We start from the raw sequence: 17,003 nt of genomic DNA on the forward strand, positions 1-17,003 counted from the left end.
TGGCTCCATGCCTGCTGGGTGTCTGGGACTCCTCCCGACCCGGCCCTGTAAGGATCAAAGGACAATGGCAGGAAACCCCAACAAGCGACCCCCATGGGACAAGACCCCTGCCTACACAGACTCCGGACATCAAAGAGGAGTCGCCCTATAACAAGGGGTGCTCTGGGACTGTCCGGCAGATTCGCCTTGGAAATACCTGAGCCCTGCTGAGTGACTCGCGGCTCCCTGAAGATCGTAAGACCTCCGAACTTGTGCTTGAGCCCTGCTGAGTGACTCGCGGCTCCCTGAAGATCGTAAGACCTCCGAACTTGTGCTTGAGCCCTGCTGAGTGACTCGCGGCTCCCTGAAGATCGTAAGACCTCCGAACTTGTACCTGAGCCCTGCTGAGCGACTCGCGGCTCCCACAGACTCTCTTGGTCCCGCCGGACCCCACGACGACCAGCGTATCCCCCAGCTCGAGGATTGTGAGCTGTGCGCCGGGTACGCTCCTGCATCTGATCCTTATCCCCAAAGACTGTCCCGCTACCTCCTAACCCCCCTCCAAGACTTTGTGAGCCCGCGCTCCCCTTGTATATATTTGCCTTGCTGATCATAAAGATCCTACAACTCCGATCTGATAAAGATCTATTCTTAAAGAACTCTCGGTGTGGTGTCTCTTTGTCGTGTGGTGCCGAGGGTACGATCCTAGATATGAGATTTCTCCCCTGAGGAGTCTCTCGCCAGCGCCCGGCTACGATACCTCGAGGGTGGGTCTCAGGACCATCAGGGCCCCCTCCGGGCCCCTCTGAGGTCGCCTTCTAACAATCCCTAACCTGTAAGTACTTGAAAAAGTCCCTGTTGCTAACATTATAGTCATTACGTAGCTCTGAGAAGCTTTTCAGTCGGTTTTCGATATAGAAGCAACCAAGTTGGGCAATTCCTGCCCTAACCCACCTTGACATATAACCATCATGAAAGATCTCAGAGAGATCAGAGTTGCCACTAATTGGAGTATAGCATGAGAAGCGTCCCAACCCTAGGAGTTTACGGATATTGCTCCAAACTTTCCAAATTCACAAAATGGTCTTAAGTTTAGTTTTCTTGAAAAAGTTGTCATTAATATGTCGCCATAAGCACCCTTTGCTTCTATCCCCTAAAACCATTTCCTGTGGGGTCGGTATCGCACAATTACTCTGCTCGTTATCCAACAAGTGTGTACAGTATTTGGTCACTGTTGCCCAATAGTAGATCCTAAAGTTGGGCAGCGCTAACCCTCCTCTTTCAGTTGGTAGCATAATCCATTTTAGTGCCCTTCCAGGTTTCTGGAACCCCCAAATAAATCTAGACAACAGAGATTCGATGTTTTTAAAGTAATACGGGGAAACCTCAAGCCAAATTGTTCTGAAAAGGTATAAGAATTTAGGTAGGTTCAGAATTTTAATCAGATTGCACCTGCCACCAATAGATAAGTGTAGATTATCCAGTCTAGTTAAGTCTTTTCTGGTGCACCCTATTAGTGGATCAAGGTTTATCTGTACAATTTTGTCTACCTTGGCGCTTATATTGACACCTAGATAAGTAGCGTGTTCCACAACTCTATCGTCCTCCATCACGACTTTGTCATTTATAACTATTTGAGTTTTCCCCGCATTCAGTTTATAACCAGAAGTTTTACCGAATCGTGCTGCTTCCTCCTTAACCATCTTGATTGCCTCCTTGGGGTTGGTGGTAACTAAAGCTATATCGTCTGCATAAGCTAAGACTTTAGTTTCATAATTGTTGATCATAATAGATGGTACACAAGAATGGCTATCGAGTTTGCGTATAAATTGGTCAATGTATATCGCAAATAAAAGAGGCGAGCAGGGACACCCCTGTCTGGTTCCCCTCGTGATCATGAAGTTCTCGGACATACTCCCGTTTATCACGACATTAGCTTTAGGATTGACATATAGTCCTTGGATAGCTTTAATAAATCCATTCGTTAGTCCCCGGTCTGACATTGCCGCCCATAGAAATTTCCAGGAGACCCTATCGAACGCCTTTTCTGCATCCAGAAGGATAAGGGCCATAGGGACTCCTGTAGTTTCTGCATAGTCAAATAAAGAGATAACTCTTTGTATATGGTCACTTGTTGATCTGCTGGGGATAAATCCGTGTTGTCGGACTGAAACAATTTTATGAATTACAGGTGCTAATCGCCCTGCAAGGAGTTTGGAGTAAATTTTTGAGTCTCCATTAATCAAGGTTATTGGGCGATACGAGCCCATTTCCAGCGGATTTTTGTTTTTCTTCAGGAAGATCATAATTTTTGCTAGTGACCAAGACGGTGGTGGGTTTGCTCCCTGAAGTATGGACTTAAAAAGTTGTAGCATAATTGTTTTCATTTGTGCTGCAAATTCAAGAAAAAACTCTGTAGGGATTCCATCTGCGCCGGCTGCTTTACCAGCGGTCAGAGATTTCATGGATAATAATATTTCTTCCCAACTAACGGGAGAGTCCAATGAATCCTTATCTTCTTGTCCTAGGGGCTCGACCAGCACTTTATCCAAATATTCTCTCACATCCTCTTGCCCGCCTAACGGTTCCTCGTATAGTTCCTGATAAAACATTTGAAATGCAGTTCTAATATCATGTTCTTCTAGTCTCAATTCACCATTCCTGTCATTTATAGCTTTTATCATATTTCCCGTCGTCTCCTCCCTTGTACGAACAGCCAACTGGTGCCCTACTTTCTCGCTGAGTTCATAATTTTTTCTTTATAAGTCATAGCTTTAGTGATCGCTTTTTCCATAAAGATCTCAGAGATCTTATTTCTCGCGATTGCAACTTGCGTTAATCCTTCAGTACCCTGACCTGTTTGCAAAGCTATAATCAAATCTGTTTCAGCTTTATTCAAATTCTGATATAAAGAGGCTAGTTGTTCTTTACCTTTCCTATTAGTGCGTACGGAAAATTGCAATGTTTCCCCTCTGATGCCAGGCTTCATTGCATCCCAAACTACCTCAACAGGAGCACTGCCCATATTTATTTCTAAGAAGGATGGCAGCCACTCTCTCATATGAATACGATACTCCACATTTCTTAAGAAGGCTCTTTCAAATGTCCAAAGGTTTCTAGTACGTATAGTGCTGCTACATGTAATATTCAGTTCTAGAGGGTTGTGATCGGATAATACCCTTGGGAGCTTTCTTATAGTACAGCTATCCCTAATGGATTTCGATAGAAGGATATAGTCTAGACGGGCATGTCGAGAATGGGGATAGGAAAAAAAAGTAAATCCTTGGTCCCCGGGGTGCCCCAACTGCCATCCATCCAGCAGGCCATGTCGTTCACACAAGTCTTTAAATGCTCTAAAGACTTTAGGTTTTCTCCCTTGATAGTTAAATGCAGGGCCAGCAGTCCAATCTCCGGGTAGGTGAAGGTTTAGGTCACCACACACAATAAGAGGCAAAGGCCAATGCACTAATTCATTAGAAATATTTAGAAGGGTATCAGGGTCATCCCCCAGATTCCCATAAGTTGTACATAAGGTCACCGTATTCTGCCCATTATTGTATCGGCACTCAGTAATGGCCCAGCTCCCAAGCTTGTCTGCAAGTGATCGACTAAATTGTAAGCCCCCACCTTTAGCAAGAATGGCCACTCCCTTCGTACGAGTGCCCTGAGTGGATGCAACTATTAGTTGAAACCCCAGGGATCTCAACAGATGTTGTTGGCCTCTTTCTATATGGGTCTCTTGTAAACAAACTATATTGGTTTCCATAGCATGGAGACCTTCTGTTACGGTTAGTCTCTTTTTTACATCGTTGAGTCCACAAATATTTAAGGATACGATTCGTAGTCTAGCCATCTATGTTATAGATCTTACGTCTTGTAAAAACAATCATTGTTGTGTTTATCCACCATACTCTTCCTCCCTTGCCCATGATTAGTTCTTTAAGTCCTACTAACATGTTTACTTCTTTTAAAATACTAAAGGTACTTTCTTCATTGATTGTCTTCCCTTGGTCTTCCCCCCATCCCTGCCCTTCCCTCCCTTCCCTCCCTACCACCTGCTTGCCCACCCCTCCACCCCCCCTTACCACCCGATGAGGCATCCTGGGTCCTGGAGTACCCAGGTATGGGCGTCGGTATAATCAGTGCACCTACGCTTGCCCCGTTGCCTGGTTATATAAACCCTGGACATATCTACTGGAAAACGGTAAATGATTGTTGATCCGTTCATCCATTGCATTACATATTAAAGAACAATCCAAATATACCAAATATTAATATCATATTTGATTCCCAAGTTGTTCATATCCCATCCTCAACCCTTTTCCCAGGTGTGACCCCAAACATTAACAAGATCTACGTGGAGAGTCTTAGAGTTCTTTTTTTTTTTTCTGGCAATTAAGTCCCCCTTATTTTTCCTTCTTTTGTTTCACTGTCTCCGATATTTCCCTTAGGTACGCCTCCGCCTGGATTTCACTTGAGAAACTTCGGGTTGATCCCCTGAAGGTAATTTTTAAATGTGCTGGATTTTGCAAAAAGACTGAAGCTCCGATTTGTTCAAAGGGGGTAAAAAGTTGTCTCATTCGCCATCTGTGTTCGACAGTTGCATGTGCAAAATCTGGTCTAACAAAAAGCATAAAACCCTTATATTCTCTTTTACTAGTAGGTCTAGCCAGATCGTATATAGCTTCACGTAATGTAAAATTCCCGAAATTAACTAGCATGGCCCTAGGATATTGAGGCGGATTGTTCGAGCGTTTTGATAAAGTGAGAGGAAATCTATGGGCCCGTTGAATTTCTCTATCCATTTCCCAAGAGCTGAGTTCCGGAAAGGCAGACTTAAGAAGATTGGCCACGAAGCCCCTTGAATCACTTCCTTCTACACCCTCGGGAATCCCTAGAAAGCGTAGATTGTTTCTCCTGGCTCGGTTTTCTTGGTCTTCAACCTTGGCCATTAAGTCTTTTAATCTATCATCTTGTTCCTTTACCTGGGATTTAAGCTTGCCCACATCAATTTCTAAATGTTCTGTACGTGCTTTAGCACAACTCATTCTATCAGAAATCTCCAGACAAGTATTCCCCACTTTATTAATAGCCCCCTCAAGTTTTTGAATAGCCACATGGTTCCGATGACTATCTTTTTTAACATCTTTGTGAAAGATCTTAATTGAGTTGAGGACTTCCCTCAACGAGGGCTCTATAGGTAGTCCCATTCTGTCACCATAGTTCTTTCGCATTTGCCCTCCTTCTTCTTCAGGTTCGACCATGATGTTCTGCCTCCATACAGATTCAGCTTTTGATTTTAAGTGGGAGCTCTTGCGAGTCCATTTAACTCTACTTGAGGTTTGCTCCGTATTGCTTCCTGGATCTGTTGTTTCCTCGTGAATTAGTTTAGACTGCCTCTTGTTTCTAGTTCTTTTCTTTTCATTCTTTTTACGGGGTGTTGAGTCTTGTCATTCATACTTTTTAGATCCATAAAAACCAATGCCTCCGGAACTGGTCTTTCGGATTCAGGATCTTCGCTTACTTCACTCTCCTCGCTTGACTCACTTAAAATGGAGACACCGGTTTCATATAAATCCGAGTCTGATTCTTCAGAGCTTACGTCGTTTGCTGGTTGGGGGGTTTCCCCCAAAGGTTGCATTTGCATCTCTGAAGGAGCATGAGCGTGGTTCTCCATATCTGCCTTGCGTTTAAGGCGACTCTCGCTTTGATCCAATTTACTTGTGATAGCTCAATATCCATCAATATCAGGGCATGTATCCATTTTTGAATTTTGACTGGGACCCATAGTGAATTTATCCCCTACAGCTCCCTGTTCCAGGTACGCTGTCGAGTCTGTATCGTCATAGGTACCTTCTTTCTTTTCTTGATGAGGCTTTGATTGCTGTGATTTCTCATTATTCGAGCCAATACATAACCCATCCTTGATGTGAGGGCTAAATAGATTGTCTATCCTGGGCTGTGAATCTATTGATTGACCAGATGATTTGGCCGCAACCTTCAAGTTTTTAATAGTTTGCAGCCTTTTTGCCTTTTTCACTAGTAGCGCCAGGTTTTCCACATCTTCTGTTTCATTTCCGAGCGCTTTCTCCTTCCCTTTTCTTTTCCCCTGATCGTTATTTGCATTCTTTTCTGCATCACCGTTTTTGATTTTTATGTCTTGCTTTTTAGCTTTTACGCTGCCATCATGTTTCCCCTCATTGTTTTCCTTTGCCCTAGATCCCCTAGTTTCTGACTTTGAACGTAAACACATTCAAAGTGCTGATAACCCTTTCTCCTCTATCATTAGTTTTTGGAAGAGGTATATAGATGATGTTCTTCTGATTTGGCAAGGTACAGAGAATGATCTAATGACTCCGAATGGATCAACACTTTGGATCTGAATTTGAAATTCACCCACACTTATAGTTCACAATCGGTAGTGTTCCTGGATGTAGTCATCTCAAAATCCAATGGGTGTCTCACAACCAAAACTTATTATAAACCCACGGCTAGGAACAACCTCCTTGAATTCTCAAGCTTCCACCTGAGGTCCCTAAGGGAAAATTAACCCTATGGGCAATACCTCCGGGTGAGAAGGAATTGTAGCATTCTGGATGATTTCCGAAAACAGGCATCTGATTTAACCACCAAACTGAATCCAGACAGAATTCTCAACAAAGGCTACAAAAGGGCGCGCAACCAACCTAGAGAGGTGTTACTTGAAGAGAACCCAAAAGATAAACAAGAACTACCCTGACGTGTGTGACAACTTTCAGCAGTGCATCTAACACTGTGAAGAAAGTGGTTAACAAACACTGGAATATACTCACCAGCAACAACCGACATTGGGAAAAACCACTCTTTTCCTTTAAAAAGGGACGCAGTCTCAAAGACACCCTAGTTCACACACGCCCAAGAGAAAACCCTGTGAGAGATCAAACTATCACTGAGGCATGGGGCCTACCTAAGGTCACGGGTCATTTTCCCTGCACTTCCTGCAGTATCTGTCACCTCAAGAAACACACTAAAGTGCTAGATCTTGAACAAGGAAAAATTTGGACACAGCGAGCCCACACTAATTGTAATTCCACAAATGTGGTTTATTTGATCACTTGCCTGTGTGGTTTACATTATGTGGGCATGACCACAAGCAAAGTGAAATTGCGTGTGGGCGAACATCGGAGTAATATCCGCTGTGGTCGGATCACTACCAAACTAAGTGATCATTTCATACAACACAATCACACCGCAAACGATCTTAGGTGGACAGTAATTGAACAAGTACAATCACAACGCAACGCTCAAAAAATCCTTTTTGAGAAGGAACAGAGGTGGGTGTACCGGCTGGACACTCAGAGCTATGGATTAAATGATAATATTCCCTGGGCGACAGTTTTGCAACGCTGATTATGATTACCCCTCGACTCTGACTTTAACATAAAGTGTTTTATCCACCTTAACACTCCCTGACCGACTTTATGTACGCCAGTGGTACTATCATTCGAGTGGGTCCGCTTGCATTATGTAAGCATTTCTCTTACCCGTAACCCCCTTTTACCAGCTTAATGCGATATTTAGGACCTCATGTCCATGCAAATGATTTGACATATATCCTTTTTTTCTCTTCCAGCAATTCACACCTAAATAAGCTTGTGTATACTGAACATCTCTTAGTGTGTGGTCCTTGGTCACAGACTTTATGTCCCTGCTGTTTCTTTTGTTTTTGGTTTATTAATTTTGACCTTAACACCAGTTTCAATTTATAACAGAAGCCTTCTTCACTGAAGTGCTGGGATCTACCTCCTTGTATCAAAAACTCCCTCTTCCGAGTGGTAATTTTACCGTCTCTATTCGCACCTGATATGAACGGGCGCACTGTCATTTTCCCACGCGTTGGGAATCTCTGACGTGGTTTCTCCTCTTGAGTCGATTGTCGCTTGTCTCCATGACAGCGAGCACTCTTTCAGTACTCTGCTGAGGATTGGCCAAGGGGTATGATTACGGACCCTTTTCGACTCCGATTGGCTGATTCAACTGATCACTTTCTCCCTCTCTATGTCTCCTATCCCTAGGGTGTGCCATTGTAGCTCCCACCCCCCTCCCGAGACCCATGGTGTAGTTAGTGATTACACCTCATGTGAGATATTTTTCCTTTGATCTTATGAATACCCAATGCCCAGCAACACTGTGTTTTAAGTTTATCACGCATAGTGTTTTACAACACAGGTTCTTGCTTAATGATAGTGACCGTGTTGGGCTTTTCATACTTTTGATTATTTGGTACTCGTTTCCATTTTCATAGAGATTGATTATTTGTATTGAGTGCACTTATTTCCTCACAGTAGCACGTATGGCCAGTGTTACCGACTAAGTGCACCACGTTGAGCACCAGTATCTGTACGTCCAACGATGACAAACCCATATAACTATGTCTAATCACTATATGTTTGTCTCTTTTCATGTTTTGTCTGTGTATGTTCTTCTCAACCAGAATAAACTTGGTTCCTCTCCAACACGAGGGACACCAGAACTATACTAAATTTTTATATTTTCACATTTACAACCTCTGGTTAGGGTAACAATCACTTTCACTACTCACTGTACACACACTACCAGCTCCGCAGTAATTCTGGCGTCGAAGCACACCGGGGTGGCATTCGGCCTCTCCCGGTGGGGCCCGATGATGAAGCATGTCACCAACCAGGTTGGTGAGAGGGCTTTAAGAACCCAGTTGGATTCTACAGTTGTGTTCCATTAACAAACTTAAGGCACACTCTTTTGTTGATATGATTATTTTTACAATATACACATCGCCATACTCCAAAAACACACCTCATGAAATTTGAGGGACAGAAGTTGAAGACCAGTTCAAAAGTCCAAGTATTCTACACCACATTCGCTGCCTACTCTGGAGGGTCTTAATCTGGGTTCACCTAGAGTTGCCTTCCAATTAAAGACACAACGGCGTAACCCTTAGCACAGGTTTGTCTTTAGAACAGGCGTGCTGGACGGCACACTGATACACATACTAGGGCTCTATTCCTCCAAATCAGGCCAAATCGCACATCTGCACACTCTCAATCAATTCATGAAGAAAGCCCTTCATGAGCCCATGCTTATTGGGGGTGGGAGGATTTTATTAGTGTATAACATCAGACACTTGATAGATTGCCCTAACAAGGCACACAGAGCCGGTAAGTAAATGCATAGATCAGCAGGCAACTGTGGCGTGTCATATGTATGGAGAAACTCTCTTCCGCAGGATAGAGAGTACTCCTTCCTACTTCTCAGGCCTCCACATATTGCATACAATAATTAACATGTTCCTGGCCTCTCCCCACCTCGGCAGTACGCTACAAAGTGCAGGAAACCTTGCAAGGACATATAATGACCATTGTCGGCTGTGAGCTGGGGCCTGACCAGAACGAGGATAACCCATGTGGGATTAACAAGTTTCAGCTCTTAAGGATACTGGATACAGGGGCACCATAGGTGAGGAGGGCAAATATTACTCTGACACTAATGCCAGTTCAGTCTCCAGCCCAACAATCGAGTGGGAGGCTTTAACATTGTGCATACCCGGTATCTGCATAAAGACTTCCTCCAGTGTCCTGTGACTCTATGAGCCCAGTTAACACAATCTGTGCTTCCTGGAGTTACAAGCGGTGGATACAGTCACCAGGAGGCGCAACATTGTTTAAGCAGGACAGCAGCGTATCGATCTGAGTGCTCAATTGGCTAAGAATGGCTATAAGGAATGCATTGCACCACAGAATTTGAAACCGGACAAAGCAGACCGCTATATTCAGGCTTACTGAAAGTAGTGCACCGAAGGTCCACGATCTTGGCTACCTGTCACCCTAATGGACTCTGTGTACATAAACAGGCAGATGTCAGTGTAGTATTCACAGCATACTATACGCAATTGTATAACTCTGTAAGTAAGGTTGACGTCAGCCTGATAGACTAGTTCTTATATAGAGTTCAGTTGAAATCTCTAACTACTGAGCACCGGCTCGATATAGAAGGCTGGGTTTCAGAGGGCATGATAGCCCTCGCAGTCAAACAGCTTGCATCAGGGAAGATTCTAGGCTGTGACGACCTCCCACTAGAGTTTTTTAGATGCTATCAAACCGACCACATAACATTTCTTGCAGCCCTATACGAAATGGTGAGTGTGGCAGGGTACCACCATCCTCTTGCAATACTCTCAAAAGCTGGTGGTGACTCATTAGATAAGGGATCCTACCATCCAGTCTTCATTATTAGGCTGTAAATTCTTGAGAAAGGTCATAGTGCACTGTATCCAGCACAAGCTATCTTACCTGGTGCACTTCAATCAGTGTTCGTTTGAGCCTGTTAGACAAAGGAAACATTCAATCCCAGTCACAAAGATTTGGGTTTAATCCATTGTTCTTTTTCTCACCACACCACCCCAGTTTGGGTCAAGACTGATTTGCATATGGCTAGGTCCAAACTGGGGTGGTGTGGTGAACAAAAGAATGATGGATTAAACCCAGATCCTTGTGACTGGTGGTGAATATTTGCTTTGTTTAGCATTCCATCGATAATTTGTTCTTTCTGCTTTTGTCGCCCTAAGTGAGAAGGGTATGCCCAGACATGGGTACCGTGCTCACTGCACCACTGAATTCAAGCTAGCCTGTCTGATATGGGGTGATACCCCGAAACCGGTCCCAGGATGCTTGTTTCCGGTCCATGGAGAACCTGGCTTGGCAGTTCGGACTGGACTGTTCTCATGAGGAACAGGGTCAAGACTGATTTGCAAATGGCTGGGTCCAAACTGTGGTGGCATGGTGAGCAAAAGAGCGAAGGATTAAACCCAGATCCTTGTGACTGTGGGCTAATGTTTGCATTGTTCAGCTTTCCCTCCATCAATTGCTCTTTTTGCTTTTGTCGCCCTAAGTGGGAAGGGTATGCCCAAACGTTGGTCCTGTGCTCACTGTGCCACTGGATTCAAACTAGCCTGGCTGATGAGGGGTGATGCCCCAAAACCGGTCCCATGATGCTTGTTTCCGGTCCAGTCCCAGGATGCTTGTTTCCAGTCCAGGGAGGATTTGGCTTGGCAGTTTGGGCAGAACTGTTTACATGAGGAACAGGGTCAAGACTGATTTGCATATGGCTGGGTCCAAACTGGGCTGGCGTGGTGAGCAAAAGAACGAAGGATAGTAATTATTACTTGAATGGGACTCTTACCTTTCTCATCTCAGCTTACTACCCAATTTCTTACAGTAATGTAATGCCCTCCAGCCTTTCTGCCAAGAATTGTGTTAGTCACACGGCTAAGCATCACATTTTCATGCCGAAAACATGCCTCCTATGAATAATACCTTGTCTAAAGGTGGACAAAGCTTATAGTAAATTTATTGAACTTGCACTTGCAAAACGCCCATCGTTTCCCACTCCGAACCACCACTCATGCTAGTTCAGTGGGGCCAGCTGGCCATGCACCCCGCAGAATTTAGGCATACTCAGCCACTCTCTCATACATCTCCCCATTTTGGGTAATGTGGGCTTACATTGGGTTCACTGAACTGGCACCTTTTCTTTTTCTGAGGTATCATTCTTTTATACTAAGATGTAATTTTGCTTTCACTGGCATTCTCCCCCCTGCTGCGGACATGGCTGTGGTAGATTTATATTTTATTTAAAAACAAAAACTCAAAGAGCAATCAAAAAACTGTTAATCTATGCTTCCCTATACAGTATAGTGATTGTCGAGTTTGTGGATACAATATTTTTGTAGATATGTGACATTTAACCCCTTTCATGTGCATCTCCTGCCTGAAACCACAAATCCAGGCACCACTCTTATTCTCCGAGACCTCATACAGTAATACCTCTCCACCTCATCCTTGTATACCCTTGTTGCAGTACTTGGGCCATCTTATTGGAAGGTTCTTAGAGCAGGTAGGGTGTGTTTTTGTTAACCCACAGACCCTTTGCTTGTATGTTTTTTTTTAGGATCGGACCATTGCAACTTTAGAGGAGAAGCTCAAAATCGTCACGAAACAGGCAAAAGGTAAGCATGTCAACATTTCCTGAGTGCCCTTGATTTGCTTCTCACCTCATGTGCATGTCCAGAGAGGGTGCTCCACAATGTACTTTCCACGAAGCCAGATAGCATGTATGTGACTAAAAGTTTATTGTGTGGATGTAGGTGGGAAGAGTGCACACGTTCTCTGGTGCTCACCTTGGTGGCGGTGAGCACCAAAGCAGTGGTTTTAAACATTTTTGGGAGCGCTTCTCGTTCTCTAATTGATTGAGATGGGAGGATGTAGGCAGTGATAGCAGGGTCCCTAACCACCAACCTGCAGTCTGTCTCCTTGCAGTTCCCTATCCTCTGGCTCAGAGTGTGTCTGCTCTTAGTTTCCCCTCCTCTGGCCCAGAGTCTGTCTTCTCTAGGTCCCAGCCCCTTCCCACACCCCCACAGTCCTCATTATGGCCCACAAACGTTCTGCTCCCACTGACTCCTCCTCTGCCTCAGTCTGCTCTCTCCTCCCAGGACCCTCTCCTCTGGCCCCTTTCTCCTTCCACCGTTCCCTCCTTTTTCCTACATTATCCTCCCACAGTCTCATTCTCTGGCCCAAAGTCCATCAGCTCCCAGTGTCCCCTCCTCTGGCTAGTGATAGGATCTGCTATCAGAGTACCCACCTGTCTCCCAGTGTGCTGCCTACAGTCTGCTATATGCTACCAGTGCTCCAACGGTTTGACTGCTGTTAGACATCCCTCAACAGGCCAATTGTTGTCTAGCTTTTCACAGTCCCCCTCCTCTAGCCCGCAGTTTGCTGTCTGCTTCTAGTGGCCCATAGTCTGTTCTCTGCAACCATTTTCCTTTCTCTCGCCCACTCCCTGCTAACTGCTTCATGTGTCACCCTCTCTGATCAACATTCTGCTCTTTGCTCCTAGGTTCTCCTTCTCTAGCCCACAGTATGCTGTGTGCTCTCAATATCTCCTCCTTTCAAATACTGCAGTTTGTTCCCAGAGTCCCTATCTGTGGCCAGATGTGTGACTGCTGTCAAGGAATACTTCACTGGCCTATAGTTGCCTAACTGCTTCTACAGTCCCCTCCTCTGGTCTGCATTTTGCTCCCAGTGTCCCGTCCTCTGACTCACAATCTGTTCTCTGCTTCCAGTGTCACCCAGTGTCTCCTCATTCAGCGCACATCATGTGCCCCTCTCTGGCCTTCAGACTGCTGCCTGCTCCCAGGATCACCTCCTCTGGCCCGTTCTCCTCCCGCAGTCCCCTCCTCTATCCCACAGTCTGACCCTCCCACTCTCCAACAGTATGCTGTGTGATCCTAGTGTCCCCTCTTCTAGGCCACTGTCTAATATCTGCAACCTTTGTCTCCTTCTCTGGCACACAGTCTGTCTGCTGTCTGCTCACTGGGTTCATTCCTCTGGTCCACAATTTCTTCCAAAGATCCCCTCCTTTCGCCAAGTCTGTCTGCTCCCAGTAGCCCCTCCTCTGGCCCACGGTCTGCTGTCTGCTCCCAGTATCCGCTTCGCTAGCTCAAAGCCTTTTGTCTGCTCCCAGGGCCCCCTCCTCAGACCAACAGTCTGATCTCTGGACCCACTGTTCCCTCCTCTGGTCCACAATCTGCTGCCTGCTCCCAATGTACCCAAACCCACAGTATGCACTTTGCTCCCAGGGCCTTCTCCTCTAGCCCACAGTATGCTGTGTGCTCTCTGTGTCCCTTCCCCAGACCTACAGTCTGCACTTAACTCCCAGGATCTTCTCCCTTCTCCTCTAGCCCACAGTATGCTGTGCTCTCTCAGCGTCCCTTTCTCTGCCTCACAGGCTACTGTCTGCTCCCAGTGTCCTGAACTCTGGCCCACACCAATGAACATGGAAATAGTTGCCTGCTTAACTTGATCTCTTTTTCATTCAGATGTGGTCTGGTCTCCAGTGACATAGCACTTCATAATCCCTTGGTAAGTGATTATGATCAAATGTCCCAGCAGTTCTTCCAAACCGGATAAAAGAATGTGCATTTTGTTGAGACCCAAACAAATTATTACTGCAGTGATTTGAACCTGGCAAGGACAGAATAATCAATTAAATCATGAAGTTTATTTTTGATCAGACGTTGAAGTTTAAAATCGTCTACCGGTGTCTGCTAAAAGGTCTCCATTGAATTTCTATTCAAACCCTTCTTTGAAAATAGGATTTCAGCTGCAAATATTGGTATGGAATTGTTAATTTCCGTTACACATTTGTAGATGTGATATTTTAGGTATACCAGTCTCTGTGAGATTATGTCAGTATTGGAGATCTTGACACATGCAGGGCAATTTTAGGATTTTCCTATATGGGAGATAACTTGCTATTCTTGGGCAGGTCTCTTCCATGCCGGTTGAATCCACTTAAATTCCTCTAGACTGACTTTGCTTTTTGTAAAACTTGAATGGTCAGATGTATACTGGTAGCCTTTAGAATCTTGCCCCTTCATCAGGGAAAAAAGTAAGTGTTACGATAACTGCAAGCACAGCAGTAGATAAGGAATCTTCAGATAGAGACTTCTAACCACAGATTGCTCACTTTAGAATATTACCCAGGTGTCAGACTTGCTACTGAAAATCTTTAACAGTACCTCTGCACGCCGGTAGATGGTCCACGCCGAATGGGATGTGCATGATGCCCATATAGACGCCTCCATGGTCTGCCGACTTCAGTTCCTTTCTTTCCGCGTCAACAGCACAGGACCAGAGAGCTACCTCTGCCATTTATAGACCATCTTTTTTATTTTTTACTTTTGTTGACTATTTTCATCATGTCCCATAGCAAATCTACAGGTTTTAAGCCTTGTACAGACAGATGTCTGTGTCTGATCCCCATTTGGTCTGTCTCTTGTGTCTGGTATCGAGCCATTACCCCCAGACCTGCACGGGGTGCACTTCAATACACCCCAAGATGATCCGTGAGCAGGCGATGAAGGTCCTGGCGGAGTGGGAGAAGAATGATTCATGTCATTTCCAGTCCTGCTCCCGTGGGAGGTCTCGGGGTCGCTCGTGGAGCTGTTCCAGTGGACGGTTGTCAACCACTTCAAAACGTCCTCCTTGACGTTGGGTAAGTCCAAAAAGCACAAGAAAAAGAAGTCAAAGTGTTCTTTGGCTTGACCTTTTCCAAGCAGAGCATTTCGAGGTCAATCAATCAATCAATCATAGGCATTTGTATAGCGCACTGCTCACCCGGAGGGTCTCAAGGCGCTGGGGGGGGGGACGCTACTGCTCGAACAGCCAGGTCGAGCAGTACTCCGGGAAGGTGGCAGTGTTGAAGGAGGCATTGATGATGTCGCGGAGGTGGGGTGCGATGATGTGGTCGGCCGTGTTGAAGATGTGGTGTGGGCAGGGGTCCGTAGGGGATCCGGAGTGGATGGTGTTCATTGTGCGTGCTGTGTCTTTGGTGCTTACTGGGGTCCAGGTGCGGAGGGTGGTGGTGGGGGGCATCGGTTCGGTGGTGGGGTTCGTGGTTGGTGGGCCGAAGCTGTTGTGAATGTTGGCGATCTTGTCGTGGAAGAAGGCTGCGAGGGAGTCGCAGAGGTCTTGCGAGGGAGTGATGTCATTGTTTCCGGCGTCGGGGTTGGAGAGCTCTTTGACAATGCTGAAGAGTTCCTTGCTGTTGTGGGTGTTGTTGTCCAGTCGTTCCTTGAAGGCTGTCTTCTTTGTGGCGCGGATCAGTTGGTGGTGTTTGCGGGTGGCGTGTTTGAGGGCCGTCATGTTGTCTGTGGTCTGGTTGGTGCGCCAGGTGTTCTCCAGGGAGCGGCAGTTCTTCTTGGAGATGATGAGCTCGTCGGTGAACCAGGAGGCTTTCTTGCTACCGCGTCTGCTGGGTGGGTTCTTCTTCAGTGGTGCGAGGGCGTCTGCGCAGTTGGTGATCCACTGTGTGAGGTTGTTGGCGGCTTTGTTGGGGTCCGTTGAGCTGGTGGGGGGGTTCTGGCTGAGGAAGGTGGTCAGCTGGTCGCCGGTGATCTTGTTCCAGCTCCTGCGGGGGGCTTGTTGAGGGTGGTGGTGGGTCGTCGTTTTACTGAAGCTGAAGTGGACGCAACAGTTTTGTGAAAGCCAGGTCACTGACAGATCTTTCGGGCTCTCTTTGGCTTCCCATCACAGCAGCAGTCCTTTCTTCCCTTTCGTGGTCGCAGCTGGTGGGCCCTAAGGGTGTCTGCACTACCAGAAGCAGGCTTCCCATCACTTTCATGGGCAGGGTTGCGGATTCCACAGAGAGCGCGAGAGCCAGACCCAGCGTCCTGTCCAGTCCCCCACTGTGTCTTTTGCTTTCTGGCCCTAAGTGCGCCGGGTATGCCCAGACGTGGGTCCCGGGCTCACTATGCCACTCGATTCAAGCTATCCTGCCTGATGAGGAGTGAAACCCCAAAACCGGTCCAATGGATGCTTGTTTCCGGTCCCGGAAGGACCTGGCTTGGCAGTTTGGGCTGGACTGTTCCCAAGAGGCACAGGGTAAAGATTGATTTGCATATGGTCAGGTCTAAACTGGGGTGGCATGGTGAGCAAAAGAATGATGGATTTAACCCAGATCTCTTGACTGGGGGTGAATGTTTTGATTTGTTCTGCGTTCCGTCCATCAATTGTGTGTCTTTTGCTTTCCCACCCCGCAGGCTGACAGCATCCAAGTCGTTTTAGTGAGCCCTCCATCTAGCATGACCATTCCATTGGCAGCAGGATCAGGCACCCCCTGCCCCAATGTACCAAATTCACTTCCGACAAGTGGGTGCTACATATTGTGCAGAGGGGTTATGCTCTTCCCTTTTTGGAAACCCCTCCACCTTTGCCACCATCACTAAAACTGTTTACAGATTAACTTCTCTTCTTGCTCTGTCAGGAAGTGCAGACTCTATTGGCCAAAGGAGCCATCTTCCCCAACTAGCTGCTACTGGCAGGCTCGGCCCAGGCAGTCGTCACCCACCTCCAGACTACAGCGGACCTTCTCCGTTTGCTGGGGTTCACTATCAACATGTCGAAGATGCTCCTCTCTCCTTCTCAGATGCTTCCTTATATCAGAGCTAT

At 46.2% G+C, this 17,003-nt stretch overlaps 1 protein-coding gene across 3 annotated transcripts in view; it reads left to right on the plus strand.

Annotated features, from left to right (window-relative positions):
- The window catches only part of UBXN11 (UBX domain protein 11), a 422,469-nt gene that overhangs the window by 120,772 nt on the left and 284,694 nt on the right, over positions 1 to 17,003 (plus strand). For all 3 annotated transcript variants that reach the window (XM_085647748.1, XM_085647749.1, XM_085647750.1), the window contains one exon: positions 11,944 to 12,001. In XM_085647748.1, the coding sequence (XP_085503874.1) occupies positions 11,944 to 12,001 (58 nt within the window). The remainder of the gene's footprint in view (positions 1 to 11,943; positions 12,002 to 17,003) is intronic.

The sequence above is a fragment of the Triturus cristatus genome, chromosome 3_2 (genome assembly GCF_964204655.1).
Source record: "Triturus cristatus chromosome 3_2, aTriCri1.1, whole genome shotgun sequence".
Taxonomy (NCBI): Eukaryota; Metazoa; Chordata; class Amphibia; order Caudata; family Salamandridae; genus Triturus; species Triturus cristatus.